The sequence below is a fragment of the Rana temporaria genome, chromosome 8 (assembly GCF_905171775.1).
Source record: "Rana temporaria chromosome 8, aRanTem1.1, whole genome shotgun sequence".
NCBI lineage: Eukaryota > Metazoa > Chordata > Amphibia > Anura > Ranidae > Rana > Rana temporaria.
The window spans coordinates 65,087,108-65,105,676 of record NC_053496.1 but is presented as its reverse complement, the minus strand read 5'-3'; the positions used below and the strand labels follow the sequence as shown (position 1 = coordinate 65,105,676).

Here is an 18,569-nt window from a genome sequence, read left to right as displayed (position 1 = left end):
TCTAGACCCGGCGCTCACAGATGATTCTGGGAGCGCGCCGCAGGGGGCGCGCGAGTGAAGGATTCTGGGAGGACGTCCCAGGGACGTCGTCCCGGAATAACTCAACCGCTCTGTAGACGTCTTTTGTCTATGGAGCGGTTGGGAAGAGGTTAACCAGGGAACGCATAGCCTGTGGGTCCTCTGGTTAACCAATTGGAAGCCAATTAGAGCTCACAGGCTGTAATCGGGAAGCCTATTAAAGCCCATCGCTCTAATCAAGTGCTTCCAAAACACACCCACCGGTGTTATTCAGATGGCCGGCACTCAACAGAGGGCCGGACACCCGAATAGTGGGCGGCAGCGGCGACAATAGATCGATTCATGCAATGCAGTGATGGGTGCAGGAGAGAGGGGGCGGCGCTCTTGCGCCCACTATGGACGCACCGCCACTAACAGTGACATTACCAAGAACTAGACGTCCCTCCAAAATTGCTTAAAATACGAGAAGAAAACTGGTCAGGGAGGATGCCAACTGCCAAGAGGCCTACAGCAACATTAAAGGAGCTGCAGGAATATCTGGCAAGTACTGGCTGTGTGGTACATGTGACAACAATCTTCCATATTCTTCATATGTCTGAGCTATGGGGTAGAGTGGCCTTTTCTTGCAAAAAAAACATCCAAGCCCGGCAAAATTTTGCAAAAATCTGAAGTCTCCCAAAAGCATGTGGGAAAATGTGTTATGGTCTGATGAAACCAAGGTTGAACTTTTTGGTCATAGTTCCAAAAGAAGTGTTTGGGTAAAAACAACACTGCACATCACCAAAAAAACACCATACAGACAGTGAAATATGGTGGTGGCAGCATCATGCTTTCGGCTGTTTTTTTTTCAGCTGGAACAGGGGTCTTAGTCAAGTAAAGGGAATGATGAAAAGTTCCAAATGCCAGTCAATATTGGCACAAAACCTTCAGGCTTTTGCTAAAAAGCTGAACATTAAGAGGAACTTCATCTTTCAGCATGAGAATGACCCAAAGCATACATCCGAATCAACAAAGGAATGGCTTCACCAGAAGAAGACTACATTTTTGGAATGTGCCAGCCAGAGCCCAGACCTGAATCCGACTTAAAATCTGTGGGGTGATCTGAAGAGGGCTTTGCACAGAAGATGCCCTCGCAATCTGACAGATTTTGAGTGTTTTTTCAACTAAGAGTGGGCAAGATGTGCCATGCTGATAGACTCATACCCAAAAAGACTGAGTGATGTAATAAAATCAGAAGGTGCTTTTAACAAAGTATTAGTTTAACCACTTGAGATCCGCGCTATAGACGAAATACGTCCGCAGCGCGGCTCTCAAGTGCCAAGTGGCCGTTTAAAAACGGCCTTTTATGTGCATTACCCGCGCGCGCCACTGGGTGGCGCGCGGCGGGTAAAAACTGTCCCGACGCATCGCCGAAGACCCGATGCGTGTACCTGGCGGCCGCGATGTCCGCCGGGTACACGCGATCGTCGGTGACACGGCAGGTGACAGCAGGGACGTGGAGCTCTGTGTGAAAACACAGAGCTCCACGTGCTGTCAGAGGAGAGGAGACCGATCTGTGTCTCTTGTACATAGAGACACAGCATCGGTCCCCTCCCCCAGTCACCCCCCTCCCCCCACACAGTTATAACACACCCAGGCTACACAGTTAACCCCTTCCTCACCCCCTAGTGTTAACCCCTTCCCTGCCAGTCACATTTATACAGTAATTCGTGCATTTTTATAGCACTGATCGCTGTATAAATGTGAATGGCGCCAAATTTGTGTCAAAAGTGTCCGATACGTCCGCCGCAATATCCCAGTCCCAATAAAAATCGCAGATCGCCGCCATTACTAGTAAAAAAAAAAATAATAAAAAAAATCATAATTCTGTTCCCCATTTTGTAGGCGCTATAACTTTTGCGCAAACCAGTCGCTTATTGCGATTTTTTTTTTTTTTTTACAAAAATACGTCGAAAAATACTTATCGGCCTTAACTGAGATAAAAAATAGTTTTTTAAAAAAAAATTGGGATATTTATTATAGCAACAAGTAAAAAAAATATATATTTTTTTTAAATTGTTGCTCTTTTTTTGTTTATAGCGCAAAAAATAAAAACCGCAGAGGTGATCAAATACCACCAAAAGAAAGCTCTATTTGTGGGGAAAAAAGGACACCAATTTTGTTTGGGAGCCACGTCGCACGACCGCGCAATTGTCAGTTAAAGCGACGCAGTGCCGGACGCTGAGATTTCGCCTGGGAACGAAGGGGGTTTATGTGCCCAGTAAGCAAGTGGTTAAGAGTGTGAACACTTATGCAACCATATTATTATTTTATTTTTTATTTTTACTTCCCTCCACCTAAAAGATTTCAGTTTGTTGTTCAACTAAGTTGTACAGTTTATAGGTCACATTAAAGTTGGAAAAAGTTCTAAAATTTATTTTTGTCTCATTTTTTTTTCACCACAGAAACCTGACAATTTAACAGGGATGTGTATTATTATTATTATTATTATTATTATACAGGATTTATATAGCGCCAACAGTTTGCGCAGCGCTTTACATCAGGGAAGACAGTACAGTCACAATACAATTCAATACAGGAGGGATCAGAGGGCCCTGCTCGTTAGAGCTTACAATCTAGAAGGGAGGGTCAAGTGGAACAAAGGGTAGTAGCTGTGGGGGATGATCAGATGGACTCAAATGCAAATACAGTTGTTAGGTGTGGGTAGGATAGGCTTCTCTGAAGAGGAGGGTTTTCAGGGATCCTCTAAAAGCTAGTAGAGAAGGAGATAGGCGGATAGATTGGGGTAAGGAGTTCCATAGGCTTGGAGAGGCTCTGGAGAAGTCCTGGAGACGAGCATGGGAGCAGGTGATGAGAGAGCTAGAGAGTAGGAGGTCTTGAGAAGAGCGAAGAGAACGATTAGGTTGGTATTTAGAGACTAGGTCAGTGATGTAGCTGGGGGCAGAGTTGTGGATGGCTTTGTAGGTAGTAGTTAGTAGTTTGAATTTAATTCTTTGGGTGAGCGGAAGCCAGTGGAGGGATTGACAGAGAGGAGTAGCAGAGACAGAGCGGTTGGTAAGGTGGATAAGTCTGGCCGCAGCATTCATGATGGATTGAAGGGGGGTTAGAGTATGCAGCGGTAAGCCAATGAGAAGGGAATTGCAGTAATCAAGGCGAGAGATGACCAGGGAGTGAATTAAGAGCTTTGTGGTGTCATTGGTTAGAAAGGGGCGTATTTTGGAGATGTTGCGAAGGTTGAGGCGGCAAGATTTGGACAGTGATTGAACGTGAGGTTTAAAGGACAGTTCAGAGTCCAGGACTACACCTAGGACCTTGACATGTGGGGATGGGCTGATAGTTGTGCCATTAATTTTGACAGAGAGATCAGGGGAAGAGGCACGTGGGGGAGGGAAAATGATAAGTTCCGTTTTAGATAGATTGAGTTTGAGGAAGTGGTGCGACATCCAAAGTGATATATCCGATAGTAAATTAGTGATACGTGAGGAAAATGAAGGAGTGAGTTGAGGGGTAGAGAAATAAATTTGAGTGTCGCCAGCGTAGAGATGGTATTGGAAGCCGTGGGAGGCTATCAGCTGACCCAGGGAGGAGGTGTAGATTGAAAATAGGAGGGGTCCAAGAACAGAACCTTGGGGGACCCCAACTGAGAATGGAAGAGGAGAGGAGGAAGTAGAATTGTAAGTAACGCTAAAGGTACGGTTCGATAAGTAAGTAGAGAACCAGCGAAGAGTACAGTCACGGAGACCAAAGGTGTGAAGTTTTTTGAGGAGGAGTGGGTGGTCAACCGTATCAAAGGTGGCAGAGAGGTCCAGGAGTAGGAGCACAGAATAGTGTCCCTTAGTTTTGGCTGTTAGTATATCGTTTGTAAGTTTTAGGAGAGCAGTTTCTGTGGAATGTTGAGGACGAAATCCAGACTGAAAGGGATCAAGAAGGTTATTATCAGCAAGGTGTACGCTCAGTCGGTTGTAGACTAGACGTTCAAGGAGTTTGGATAAAAAGGGGAGCAAGGAGATGGGACGTAGGTTGTCAAGATTGGATGGGTCCAGTGAGGGCTTTTTAAGTATGGGGCTGACTAGTGCATGTTTCAAAGAGTTAGGGAAGATACCAGAAGAGAGGGAGAGATTGAAGATGTGGGTTAGAGAATGTAGAATAGAGTCAGAGGGTGAACGTAGCATTTGCGAGGGAACAGGGTCCAGAGCGCAGGTGGTAAGATGGACGTTGGCAAGTAATTTAGCGACCTCGTCTATAGTGGTGGGGTTGAAATAGGGAAGTAAAGATTGTACCTGTGGGCATGAGGTGGGAAGTGTGGAGGGTATCTGAACAGTAGAGATCTCCTTGCGAATTGTATCAATCTTCTGTTTGAAGTGATTGGCGATCTCCTGGGCAGTGAGTGAGTTGGTGGGTGGAGGCAGTGGGGGACGAAGTAGAGAGTTGAAGGTAGAGAAGAGTTGACGGGGACGGGATGATAAGTTTTTAATGAGGGTGATGAAATAGGTCTGCTTGGCAGTGAGGAGGCTGGAATTGTATTTTTGGAGGGCAGATTTATACTGGACGAAGTCTTCCTTGGACTTGCTCTTGCGCCACTGGCGCTCAAGAGCACGGCTGTGTTTTTTCAGACTTCTGGTATCATCTGTTTGCCAGGGTTGAAGGGGGCGGGGCCTTATTCTGCGTGTAGTGAGGGGGGCCAGTCTGTCCAGTGATGCTAGAAGTGAAGTGTTGTAGACAGAAGTGGCTAGGTCAGTGCAGGACAGGGGTGCGATTTTGTCGTAGAGGTGGTCAGTCGCAGAGTATAGAAGAGAAGGGTTGATATGGTGAAGGTTTCTACGAGAAGCCGTTAGGCGTTTGGGTGGAGAGGAGGTGGAGGAGAAGGAGAGAGTGAAGTTAATAAGGTAGTGATCAGATAGGGGGTAAGGATAGTTGGAGAGGTTACGTGGAATGCATAGGTGGGAAAAGACAAGGTCAAGGGTATTGCCTTCGGAGTGAGTAGGAGCCTGTATCCATTGCTTCAGGTCAAAGGAGGAGGTTAGACTGAGAAGTTTTGAAGTTGCAGGAGTGCTAGCATTAGTAGGGATGTTGAAGTCGCCAAGAATGATTGTGGGGATTTCAGAAGAGAGAAAGTAGGGTAGCCAGGCTGAGAAGTCATCCAGAAAGGATGATACTGGGCCAGGGGGCCGGTAGATCACAGCTATCCTTAGAGAAACTGGGGAGAAGAGACGAACACAATGCGCCTCAAATGAGGAGAGTGACAGAGAGGGAGGTGGGTGAAGTACCTGAAAGGTGCTATGTGGGGCTAAAAGGATTCCAACACCCCCTCCTTTGTGTCCACTGGCTCTGGGGGAGTGAGTCCAAAAAACACCACTGTGAGATAGAGCAGCAGAAGACGCAGTGTCGGATTTGTGAAGCCAGGTTTCGGTAACGGCGAGAAGATTAAATGATTTAGCGATAAAGAGATCATGGAGGGAGGTCAGTTTGTTACAGACGGAGCGAGCATTCCAAAGGGCGCAAGAGAAAGGGAGTCTGGTCTTGGGAAGAAGAGTAATGGGAACTAGATTGTGTGCATTGCAGCCAGAGGGTGTAGGGTAATGGGTGTGTTGAGCACAGTTAGGAGGCCCAGGGTTTGGTGATACATCACCAGAGGATAGGAGAAGCAGAAGGGTGAGGGAGGTAATGTGGGAATGTGATTTATATGAGGGGACATTCCCCAGTGGTTTGGAGTATTGGGCGTGTAAATTTAGAGTTAGCCAGAGTTGGTGAGCTCAGTAATAAGGGGAGGACAGAAGTGAGGGTGATATATACAAGGTGTGGGGTGGAGAAGAGGGATGAATGAAAGCCAGTTTAAGGATTGAAGATGCAGCTGTCAGAAGGAGTGGTAGACAGAGCATTTTAGTAGGGGGAGGAAGAGCAGAGAGTGTGAACAAGGTTACCTGTCCAACAAATCTCCAATTTTTTTTCATACGCTTTGTGCATTCACTGAAGTGCAGGCTCAGAAGTGCTCCCACTTAGATAAATCCCCCCACTTTGAGAAAGAACCCCATTTGCAAACGTGCCACCCCTAGGCAAACGACGAAAAAAAAAGTTCTGACTATAGTGCTTAAAACATTATACGCATGGCCATCAGATAAATAACACACAGTATATTATGTGAAAAATTGCATATTAATCATAAAGAATCCTGAACACCAGTCCATGAAAAAAAAATGTCCATTAAAATCCAATATAGTTGATCTATCTGACTGTGCAATCCCATCCACCAGAACAGATCGTGGCTTAACAGAAAACTCACACCTCAGTTCCCTTCACCCCAACTATGGGTGTCCTCTCTCTCACCTGCTTGAATAAACCTCACCAGGGCCATCTTTAATGTTGATTGGACCCTGGGCAAAAAAAATCTTGGGCCCCCAATGCAATTTCACGCTCCACATGCTCGGAGACATACAATATGGTTACAGAATATCATTACCACTTACTGACTAGTTGCTAGAGGTTACAGCACACATTACAGCTCACTGATTAGTTGCTAGAGGTTACAGCACATGATTTCTGCCTGTTGATTGATTAATAGAGATTACTGTACAGTAATACTGCTCACTGCAGAGGGGCATGATATAATATAAATGCTGCCTTTATTTATATATCAATGTGATCTTCTCATGCCGTACATAACTACTAACCTGATTTCTTGATTTTCAGAGAGATGGATCTGAGCTGGGAATGGTGGCTCCACCTTCAAAGCTTTTCTTCTACTACCAGCTGGGAAAACATTTTTACATCACTAAGCAGTTGAGTGAGCAGTGGTATTGCGCTCAAGACCGAATAACAAAAGTTACCATGCTGATGAAAAAGGTAAATGATATATTGGGGCCTGTAGCAGGAACCAAAAGCTCATCTATGATAGCACCTTCCTTCTAGTCATTTTAAATAAATTATACATAAAATACATAAATACTTAGGAACATACCCTAAGCCCTATTTTTTTTATATTTTAACCTGCAGTGCAGGATGTGAAAAATTCAAAAACTGCAAAAAAACTGTCATTATATCGGTCACTATGCCATCTTTATCCTGACTGTATAAGGAATCATGCACACAGGGCGTTTAAATGCCAGAACTCTTAGAAAAGGCGATGAACATGCCTAAATGCGTGTAAATGTACGCACGTCCGTCTATACACTAGATGAGTTTAGGCACAAATGCAGCAATTTAGAATTTGGATGCAAGGTTTAGCACTGGGAAACACTTTTTGAAAGATTAAAAGTGCATTTTATATACAACTATATAGATCAGACCAAAATGAGGGACAAATACAGGGCAAAGAGGGACAGAGTGACATTGCTCGAAATCAGGGACAGTCCCTCGAAATCAGGGACAGTTGGGAGCTATGCATGCTGAACCTCTGTTACCCCACTCACAGTAACAGAATGGGGTCCTGCTGTGCACATAGTGTAGACCTCATGCATGCTCTCACTTAACTCCTTCCTTCCTGTACCTCGTGACCAGGCCATGAATCTCCGTAATGCTGGTTCAGATCCAATTGCTATGGCAACCGACTGTTAAGGAGGGAGCCAGACATTGACCCCTCACTACTGGATGACCTATCACCTTACCAGGCACCACTCCTAAAGAATGGTTGCTTGTAGCTTGTTCCTTCACTTGGTAACCCATAGCAACTATACTACTCTTCTTGTCTTTGCTGAGTTAACCCTTTGTAATGATATTACTTCATACCCCTATGTGCTTTACAGACCCAGAACCAACATGCACCTCTTTGAATAACTTCAGACCAGGCTCATAATGGTTAAGGTAATTTTTACTGATCAGGTTGCAGCATACAGTTCAATATGAACAACTTTCTTCTCCTAACTACTGTGGTGTGGCTGCCCAGGCATACCTCTGTAAGGTGAGAGTCTATTATGGCATTGTTCGTGGCTTGGATGTCTCCAGAAGTCCTGATGTCTTCATCAGCAGTCCCGATTCCACGTACAGAACAGAACCAACCAGTTCAGCTAGGAAGAGCCAACTCATGGATCTCAGCCTTCGCTCTTTTTATAGCACAAGTGGGCTGGTTAAGACCAAAAAGCCAGAAACTGGACTTCTGCAAGTTAACCCCTTTCCCCACCTGGGCCAGTCGCTAACTTACTAGAACCAAACACAATTCAACCGCTACATGCTTTTGATCTTTTTTTTTTTTTTTTTTCAGCCTCTTCCAATTCATTTGTAAACATCTATGTGTGCATGGACACTTAGGCTAACATAAATGTGCTTTTAGCCCTGGTTCACACTGGGTACGATTTGGAACGATTTGAGATGCGATTTGACATGTCAAATCGCATCTCAAATCGGCGGCAATTGTCGGCAATGGCACTGTCCTAATCAGTGCGACACTGCATCTGCGATTTCAAAAAGTAGTTCCTGTACTACTTTTTGCGATTTTGGGCCGCGATTTACATTAAATTGCGGCCGAAATCGCGGCAAAATCGCAGCCGCGAAATCGCGGTAAAATTGCGCATTTTTACCGCGATTTTGAATTCGCAGCAGTGTGAACCTAGGCTTACAGTCAGAAAATAACACAAAATTCCTGTTTTTAAGTCCACTGTGCACAGGGCTTAAATCTCCATCACTTGCTAACCTTTAGTGAAGGTGATGTTTCAGACGCTGTCTCAGCTTTCTCAGAGAAGTCATATGCACAGCAGTTGCAGAGAACAGCTTCTGCGCAGGCCAAACTTTTGCAGAACTTCCAGCATACGGTTTACCTCATAATTGGCATCATAAATTGTTCCAAGGAGAAAATTCAGCAAGTAGAATCGGAGAAGGAGAAACAATTCCATTTGGCTTCCTTTATTTAAAATTATTGCTCAAATTCATCTTTTTTACCCTCCTCCTCCATAACTACATCTCCCCATTGCATTTCCCTAATCATGATAAATTCCTGTTCATATTCTCTCCCCTCTCAAGTGCGATAGCTCAAAAAGGAAGTTCTTTCCCCCCCTTGCTCGTCTCAGCAGCTATTTGGCTGTTTGCCGTCATTATTTCTTTAAAATATTTACTCATGAATATTAAGCACTGCTATTAACAAGGGAACCTGCTGACAGATTCTAGGGTAATGGAGACTATCATTTCTAGATATTCTCAAGCCCAACGGGAGTGTGGCAGGCTGAGGGGGAGGGAGCATTTGTAATTAAAATTTGAGACTCTTCGATTAACTTGTGGTTAGTGTATTTTTGTTTTCACAGCCTCAGAACAGATAACAGTAGGTACTGCAGGTTGCTGTAAGGAGAGTTTGGTTGATACTTTTTTTACAGTTGTGATTGGCTGTAAATAATTCATGGCCTCCATGTTGTTATGGTTTATTAGGCTTCCATGTTATGTTTTCCTGTGTTCTACCCACCAGAGCAACTCAGGCAACAAGTGAATGGCTAATGCAGTTCAGCTTAGTCTCCATTTATAACAGAAAGCAGATATAGCTTTCCGCTATTTTCAGTATTACTCAACATTGTGAGCTGCATTTTACAAGCCATTCATAAAATGCAACCCGTGGTGGGGATCTTGTGGTGAGTTCTCTCAGTCACATGACCTGGCCTTTTTTTTCCCCCCACAAACATATTTTTAATCACACCGTGCTTGCATCAGAGTACCGGAGCAGGTGAAGAGCAATACATTTTTTGAACCGCACTACTGTACGTTTTGTTTTTGAGCAACACTATAACCTCGATAAGGCCATACTACTGTTTTATAGACCTCTCTGTTAAGATTAGGAGGTTCACAGGCCTCTGGATAGTACTGCAACCTCTTCATATTCATTGTTTGGACTCTTGCATACAGTATACGGGTGTATGCAAAAATTCTACATTTTTCTGTTTTTGTGCATATGCCCATATGTTAGGGTGACCAGACATCCCCGATTTCAGGGGACAGTCCCCGGATTGAGGACACTGTACACGGACGAAGTCTGTCCCCAGTTTTGTCCCCGCATTGGATTTGAACAGGGGCTGGGGCAATTTCAAAGACATTCAGTGCAGAATAAAAAAAAAAAAAACAGAATTACACACCTCCACTAGCTTAGAGGGGGGGGGGGGGGGTTTCCATTATCTGTGCCCCTTTCTGATAATCATGTGCAGGTCGGAGCAGAGGGAATATTTCTTCAGTTTCGGGTGCCCATTCAGCTCCACTCACATGTTCTTCTGCCTTGGCTCAAGTTCCGACCAGCCGCCTGCCTGTTTATCTCCTTGCCTTCCCCGGTGGAGTGATCTTCCTCCGCTCCCCACCCAGTAGTAGCTGGAGCCCCGAGAGTGAGACTTGACAGGATGTGAGGTGGGTGGCGACGTCAGAGTCGCTGATTGCCGCCATTACTAGTAAAAAAAAAATATGTCCCCGGATTTCATTTTAAAAATCTGGTCACCTTACCATATGTTGTACCCATGTTTAGCTCTGTCATATACACAAGTGCAGCAGTGCACAACCATTCATTTCAATCACAAGCTGTGCGCTGCACCTGGGCTGCCTGGGTGGAGGAAATACACTGGCAATTACGCTAAACAGGTTCAGCCAGCCAAGTGGCCTTTAATGTGCTTCCTTCCCTCAGATAAGCATGTGTCTGTACTGTACATAATGGTTTCTGTGAACTGATCCAAAAATTTGGTGTGCACAGAAATATTTTACATGCAACTGCAGATTTCACAAAAATTCCCTGGAAATATCCCTTACCATTTTCATCATCTTCACTCTTTTTGGTGTGGGTTAAACTAAAAAATAATACTGCTCTAATGCTGCAGGTGAGTCCGGTGGCTGGTGACACTGTGTGCTGGTTGTGATATAAGGTTCATCAGGCTGAGCTTAGACTACGGAAAAATGGCGCCTGGCCGCACACAGGATTAGCAGACTGTAAGCCGAGGTTCAAACTGACAGCGGGAATGAAATTGTCCAAATTCAGCTAAACTGGCACAATTTCATTACCGCGTGTCAGTCCCGACTTTGGGGGTGATTTCAGAGACATCTGTGCGGGTTTCTGCACAGATGTCTATTGAAATCGCACCCCGAAGTCACCGATTTGGACGGTACCTTTGCCAGAAATAGCAGCCGATGTCATCACTACATCGGGGCTAAAACTAAGATAGTAAAAACGAAGTTACTTACTGGTAACGTTCTTTCCCGGAGACCTTGGCTCCTCCCCTCTGTTGGAAACACCGCGCCAGCCCATAAATTTCCTCCTCCCCTGCTGGTCCTCAGTTCTTTTAGAGCACCTCCAGTTGCTGGGGAGACACAAGAAAACATGATACACATCGTTAACCATATCACAATTCCTGTAAGGAAATCTTATACATACCTTTGGGTGGGTTACCCGGCTGTCCTGAAAGACTACGGGAAAGAACGTTACCAGTAAGTAACTTCGTTTTTCGCCTAATCATCTTTCAGGACAGCCACCTGAGAGGATAACCGAGCACTTACCCTAGGGCGGGACCACAGCTTGTAAGACCTTACGTCCAAAGGTCTGATCCTTAGCTGACCAAAGATCCACCCTATAGTGTCTTACGAAGGTGGCAAAACTGGACCATGTCGCCGCTTTACAGATCTGCTCCGGCGTTGCTCCAGCTCTCTCTGCCTGTGAGGCTGCCATAGACCTTGTGGAGTGCGCTTTGATACCCTCTGGGATCGGTATGCCTCCTAAACTGTAAGCTTGTTCAATGGCTTCTTTTAACCATCTAGCTATAGTGCGCCTGGTAGCTCTATGTCCTTTTCTAGCTCCAGAATGCAAAATAAATAAAGAGTCCGTTTTCCTTAAAGTTTTAGTCACTTCTAAATAATGCAAGACGCATCTCCTGACGTCTAAGCTATGGAATTTCACTTCCTGTTCTCTAGAAGGGTTCGGACAAAATGAAGGTAATATAATTTCTTGTTTTCTATGCAATCTTGAGATTACTTTAGGCAGGAATCCCGGATCCAACTTAAAAATTATACGATCTGCGAAGATCTGAAAAAAGGGGTGTCTGATCGATAGGGCCTCTAACTCACAGACCCGTCTTGCTGTGGTGATTGCCACCAAAAAGACTGCTTTTAGTGTCAGCGTCTTTAGATTGCAATCCTCCAAAGGCTCAAAAGGTTTGGATGTCAAAGTTTGTAGTACCAATGACAGGTCCCATTTCGGGAAGACTGAAGTCTGAATAGGTCTCTGCCGGCTCAAGGATCTGAAGAATCTGACTATCAATGGGTCAGATGCTAGCCTTTCCTCTAGGAACACTGACAGTGCGGATACTTGACCTTTTAGCGTACTAAGGCTTAGTCCTTTTTCTACTCCCTTCTGTAAAAACTCTAGGACGGCCACTGAACTCTGTGTATTAAAGGAGTTTTCTGTGCACCATTTGCCAAAGCACTTCCACACCTTTTCATAAATTTTGCATGTCTCTATCTTTCTACTTTTCAGTAGAGTCGCAATTAAGTGGTTCGAGAAACCTTTTGCTTTCAGCAGCTGCTCCTCAGAAACCACGCGGCCAAGTTCCACTTTTCCACTTGGGGGCAGTATACTGGGCCTTGGGAGAGTAGGTCCTCCTGGACTGGCAACAACCAGGGGGGTTCTATAGCTAGCTCTTTCAGTATAGAGAACCACGGTCTCCTGGGCCAGTGAGGTGCTATGAGAATCAGGTTGGTGTTCTCTGCACGCAGTTTCCGTAACACTTGTGGAATACTGGTGGAGGAAAGGCATAACATGTCCTGAAAGTCCACCCTTGTGCTAAAGCATCCACTCCTAGTGCTCCGTCCTCTCTGTTTAGAGAGAAGAAGGTCTTGACCTTTTTGTTCTTCTTGGATGCGAATAAATCCACTTGAGGTGTTCCCCATTTTAGTGTGATCTGCCTGAACACCTCCTGATTTAGTTCCCAGTCGCTTTCCCTCAGCTGAATTCTGCTGAGGAAATCCGCTACTGTGTTTAAATCCCCTTTTAGGTGGATTGCTGATAGCGAGAGAATGTTCCTTTCTCCCCATGTCAGGATTTCTTTCGCTAATGCCCACAGGGTTCCGCTCCTTGTTCCACCCTGCTTGTTTACATAGGCAATAACTGAAGCGTTGTCGGATCTTATTTGAACATGATGTCCCTTCAGTTGTCCCTGGAAGAATTGAAGTGCAAGCCCCACTGCCTTCAATTCTTTCCAATTGGAGGATCTCCTCCTCTCTTCCCCTTTCCAAATCCCTTGGGTTATTTGGGAGCCCAGATGTGCTCCCCATCCTATCCCACTTGCGTCCGTGGTAAGGATTTGGGAAATGGGAAGTGTCCACAGCCGACCCATGGTCATGTTTTCCACCGTCCTCCACCACCAAAGGGTTCTTTTTACCTGTGTCGGTATTTGAACCTGGGTGTCTAAGGACTCCTGCCTGTGGTCCCAAATCTTTGGAAGGAACATTTGCAGTGGTCGGAAATGTAAGGCTGCCCACTGAACAGCTGGGATTGCTGATGTTAGCAACCCCAGTGTTGACATGATCTGTCTGATGGTACATGGTGAATTCACCTGAATTGCCTTTGTTTCTTTTTGGATTTTTTCTATCTTCTCTTTGGGTAGAAAAATCCTTTGCTGCACAGAGTCTATCACGTACCCCAAGTATGTAATCTGTTGTGGGTGGGTTTTAGATTTGACTTTTCCACATTTATTAACCACCCTAGGTCTTATAAAAAAATCTGTGTGGTCTCGAGGTTCTTTTGCAACCTCTCTGGGGTTTCTGCGAACAGCAGCAGATCGTCCAGATATGCAATGATGGAAATGCCTTGGACTCGCAAGGGTGCCAGGGCTTCCGCCAGAATCTTGGTGAAGATTCTGGGTGAGGAAGAGAGGCCGAAGGGTAAGGCCTGGAACTGTAAATGTAAGGTTCTGTTTCCCGTCTCTATCGCCAATCTCAGGAACCGTTGGTGGTCCTTGTGTATTGGGACGTGTAAGTAGGCGTCCTTTAGATCTAAGGAGACTAGGAAACAGTTTGGAGGTAGTAAGGCTTTCACTGAATAAATTGAGTCCATTCTGAACCTCTTGTAGGTTATGGACAAGTTCAGGGGTTTGAGGTTTAAGATTGGTCTGACCTTCCCCGTTGGTTTTTGTACTCCAAAAATGTGGGAGTAGAACCCGAGTCCCCTTTCTTTTTTGGGGACCTCCACTACTACCTCCTGTTTTTTTAGATCCTCCAGGGCTCTCAATAACCCTTCGGCCTTTCTTCTGTCCTTCGGAAGTTTCGTTAAATAAAATTTTCTTGGGGGTGTTCTGGAGAATTCCAGATGATAACCTTCCTTTATGATCCTCAATATGAATCGATTGGAAGTCACCTTTTCCCACTGAGGGAGGAAGTCCCCCAGTCTTCCTCCCACTGTGAGCAATCTGTCATTTTTTATCATAGGCTTGTTCAGGAGCACGAAAAATAGCTCCTGCTTTGCCTTTCCCCTTCTGGGCCCAGGGTCTTTTTTGATTGTCTACCTTGGGTGTGAAGCGGGGACCTTTTGGTACCCAATTAAATTTGTTCTGTCTCTTTTTGGTCTGCTGTGGCTGACTCCAGGGTGCTTTGCGTTTCAGCGGAAACGCTTTTTTCTTATCCGCTGTACGGTCCAGCACTTTCTCTAATCCAGGCCCAAAGAGCAGGTCCCCTGTAAATGGGATGCCGCATAATTTGGTTTTAGACGCGCAGTCCCCCTGCCATGTCTTTAACCATAAGGCCCTCCTAGTTGAGTTAGCTAATGCAGACGATCTAGCTGCCATCCGTACCAGTTCAGCTGAGGAGTCTGCAATATAAGCTATGCCTCTCAACAATGTGGGAAATGAGGATAGGATTTGGTCTTTTGCCGTCTCCTCCTCAATGTGCTCCTGAATCTGGTTCAGCCAAAATTCCATGTTCCTGGCTACCACCGTGACTGCCATTGCTGGTTTCAAACTACCCAGCGTGGAGTCCCAGGTTTTTTTTAGTAATGAATCCATTTTCTTATCCATAGGTTCGGATAGAATGCCCATGTCCTCAAAAGCTAGGTCTGTGTGCCTTGAAACTTGAGAAAAGGCAGCATCCAGCTTTGGTGTCTTATTCCAAATTGAGGATGGGTCATCCGAAAATGGGAATCGTCTTTTCAAAGCTTTGGAAAAGAATGGTTTGCTTTCTGGTTCCTGCCATTCTTTTTTAATTGCTTCGATCAAAACATCATGGACTGGGAAATTTTTACTTTCCTGGTCGCCTAAACCCTCATACATTTGGTCATGCAATGATAATGGTTTTTTCTCTGTTTGAATACCCAGAGTGGCATAAATAGCTCCCAATAAGTGATCTACATCCTCCAAAGAGAGTTTGTAGCGGGAGGGCTTCCTGGAATCACCTTCCCGAGCCTCCTCCTCTGATTCCTGTGAACCGGACACTGCGCTGTCAGGTTCCTCTTCTAGCTCCTCACTAGGAACTCTTGAAGGGCCTGCACTAGTGGAAGGTCTTACTCCCGGGACTGACGTTGTTGCCTGTACAGGAGGAGCTGACTGAAGCTGCGGGATCTGCAAATTTTCCAAAAAAATTTTGAATGACCCAAAGGTGTTAGAAAGTTCTTTAACTGATGATGCCAAATCACTTTGTTCCGCAGTGTGCTCCTGTACTAACTTATCAATACAGTCGCTACAAATAGCCTTTTTCCATGACTCCCTAAGTGTGACTTTACAGGATGGACATCTTTTCTTTGAACTGTGGGTATTCTTGTCTTTGTCAGTTTTCTGAAAGACACAAGTGAAAATATATACCCCATGATTAGTACCGTAGCCTTCCCCCTGCTACACAGCAGGTGCGCAGTGTCATCATATGGGCTTACCACACTAGGGGCCCTATGAATCACCCTCTGACACTGAGGGGTTAACCCACCTCCCCCTCCCTATTACCCTGGGGGGTGTAGAGGGATGGTGAGCTATTTTCTTAGGAGAGGGGAAATCCACCCTAGGTTCCCCTTACCTTGCTGTGGCTGGAGCTGGTCTCTGCTGGAGCAACATCTTTCCCTTCTGCTTCCGACATGTCTGTGTCACCAGCCCGCGTGTGCTGTCTCTACAGCGTCTATGCAGCTCCCTCCAGCCATTGCCTGGCTCCGTTTTTGAATTTTGCGCCCGGAACCGGAAGCCGCGAACCCGGAAGTACCCGCCCCCATGCCGGAATGACGTCACCCGCCATCGGCTCCGAGCGGTCCTAGTACACAGCGTGGCTTGCGCGTCTGGAATCCCCATTCCTCCGGCAGCCACACGCGCTGAGTATGGGACGCTGGCTGCACCTCCTCGCACCGCACTCGGTGCATACAAATACGGAGCCCCCCCGACTTACACCTGCGCTCAGGGATGTGAGGGTGGCCGTCTGTTTCAGGTTAGTACCTGTCTTTAAGTCCAGAGAGTCCCTGCTCCCTTTCAGGACCGTCTTGCCTGAGCCTCCCTTGGCTCTCCTGGCTTGTTCCTATGGGTCTATTTATGGGCTGGCGCGGTGTTTCCAACAGAGGGGAGGAGCCAAGGTCTCTCAGGTGGCTGTCCTGAAAGACGATTAGGGGAAAAAATGAATGAGAATTAGCTTCTGCGTGGTTCTCCACGAATGGAAGACCCCACCCAATGCTTTTTGCCTGAAATGCATTAGGGGGGTTTTTCTATGGGTGAAGAACCAAGCTGAAGCCAATTCTCATCATGTTTACTATCTTAGCTTTATAATCTGCTGATGTTTTGTGTGGCAGGGTTCCATTTTCCTGTAACCTTGTGTGGCAGGGTTCCATTTTCCTGTAACCTTGTGTGGCAGGGTGCCATTTTCCTGTGGTTCGTGTTATCTCATTCATTCCTATCCCTAACAGATTTTGCTGTTGATTCACTAGCTAATCACTTGGAAGAACTTTTGATGGAGTGCCACCATTTAGACAAGCAATTGTTTTTTGGGGGTAGGTGATAGAGGATGGTAGCACTAACAGCAGCTTGATGTGAATGCACTGGCAACAGGGATGATGGCTTCTTACAATACTGAGGTTACAAAAATGAATAAACAAATATATAATAAAGTGTTGTATATGTGTATAGTTTTGTGAGCTTAGGGACAACGTTGTGCAAACTTTTACTAGATGTCTAAGGCCAAAGTCATTCTAGCCAATGTCACTGCTAATAGGATCCAAGAAGAAACAAAGGACTGCATCAGGGGGATTATGGAGGGTTCTACACTCCCCTCAGTTATTATTACTTTTACAAGGGGCCACAAAAACAATAAAATGCTATATACTTCCAATATTGGACATGCCTTTGCACAACAAATCCAAATTAAACTGGTGTTATTTTTCCAGGCGCTGATGGTGCCCAGTAAAATGCAGTTTGTTCTGCATTAAAGCATAATTAAATTCTAACAGGTTGGACTTATCTGTCTCTTCTGTCATACTGTAAGTACTTATCCCTGCCTGTCAATGTTAATGTACACTAAGCCACACATGCGCAGCTCAGTGTACATTTATGACATAACTTGGTGCCATAATGATGTGACTCGTGGCTGAAGAGTCCAAACCTAGAAGGAAGACTCGGGAGAAGATGGCAGCACCTGTGACAGACAAGAGTGCTGACACTGCAGCGCTGGAGGAAATTGTTTGACAGGTGTTTAGACGCTCACTTCACAGTGGGCATTTGGCGCCTAACTAAGCTCAAAAATCAATCAATCAATCAAGTCTGCTATAATGTGCTAATACGCTGTGCATACTAGTACATTAAAGTGTATGTACATACTAAAAATAAACTTCTGTTATTTACTTCCTTTGTTCTATTAAATGTACCATTAAAACATTTTGTCATATCTGTTAAAAAAATGTTCCACTTTAATGTATTAATACATCTCACTTTGATCATAACAATTTATTTATTCTTTTTTTTTAATCTGCTAAAACGGATCTTCTCTGTTTCCTAGGTTCCTGTCACCTCCAACTGGATGAAGCAATTACATAACTTCTTACTTCTCCCTAAGCACCCCAGACTTCTGACTCCATATGCGGCTATCAGTAACAGGACTGGCTCTATACTCTTTCTGATGGAAGACAAACCCCTACTAGGCACTAGAAGTAAAATTCTTTGCAACCATTTATGTGTAGTTATAATTTTTTTTGGCACAATGACATATTCATGGCCATACATAAGTGACTATGAGGCCTAGTATTTTGTGGCTGCATAATGATTTTTCTAGGCAGCAATGTTGTTTGGCATATCATTTTGGACAGTCTTCATGAATATGTTGTTTCACACTAGGCATTAGATGATATTTGGCGTCCAGATCAGCATAAACAGTAGCAAGGCCATCTCAAGTGCAGCAGTGAGCAGTAGTAAAGTTTATCTCCTGAGTGCTGGAACTATACTGCCAGAGCTCATTTATGCCAGCAATTCTGGTCTTAGACCGACTGGGTATACACTGTCCAAAGGAATAGGAGGATGCTAGCAGAGGGGCAGGGGAATAGAGGATCTTGAAAAATAATTATTAAAGGATGGGTAGTTCATTGTGATGTTCTTCTGTCGGCTATTATTGGGGCCCTTCAAGAGCATTGGTGCACTTAACAACAGTTCTAATTAAGCTGCATGCAGTAT

General features: G+C 45.1%; 1 protein-coding gene across 1 annotated transcript in view; it reads left to right on the top strand.

The window, feature by feature from the left end:
* The window catches only part of LOC120947014 (mucin-4-like), a 68,321-nt gene that overhangs the window by 35,247 nt on the left and 14,505 nt on the right, over positions 1-18,569 (top strand). Inside the window, exons 4-5 of the mRNA XM_040361926.1 lie at positions 6,706-6,858; positions 17,902-18,052. Of these exons, the coding sequence (XP_040217860.1) occupies positions 6,706-6,858; positions 17,902-18,052 (304 nt within the window). The remainder of the gene's footprint in view (positions 1-6,705; positions 6,859-17,901; positions 18,053-18,569) is intronic.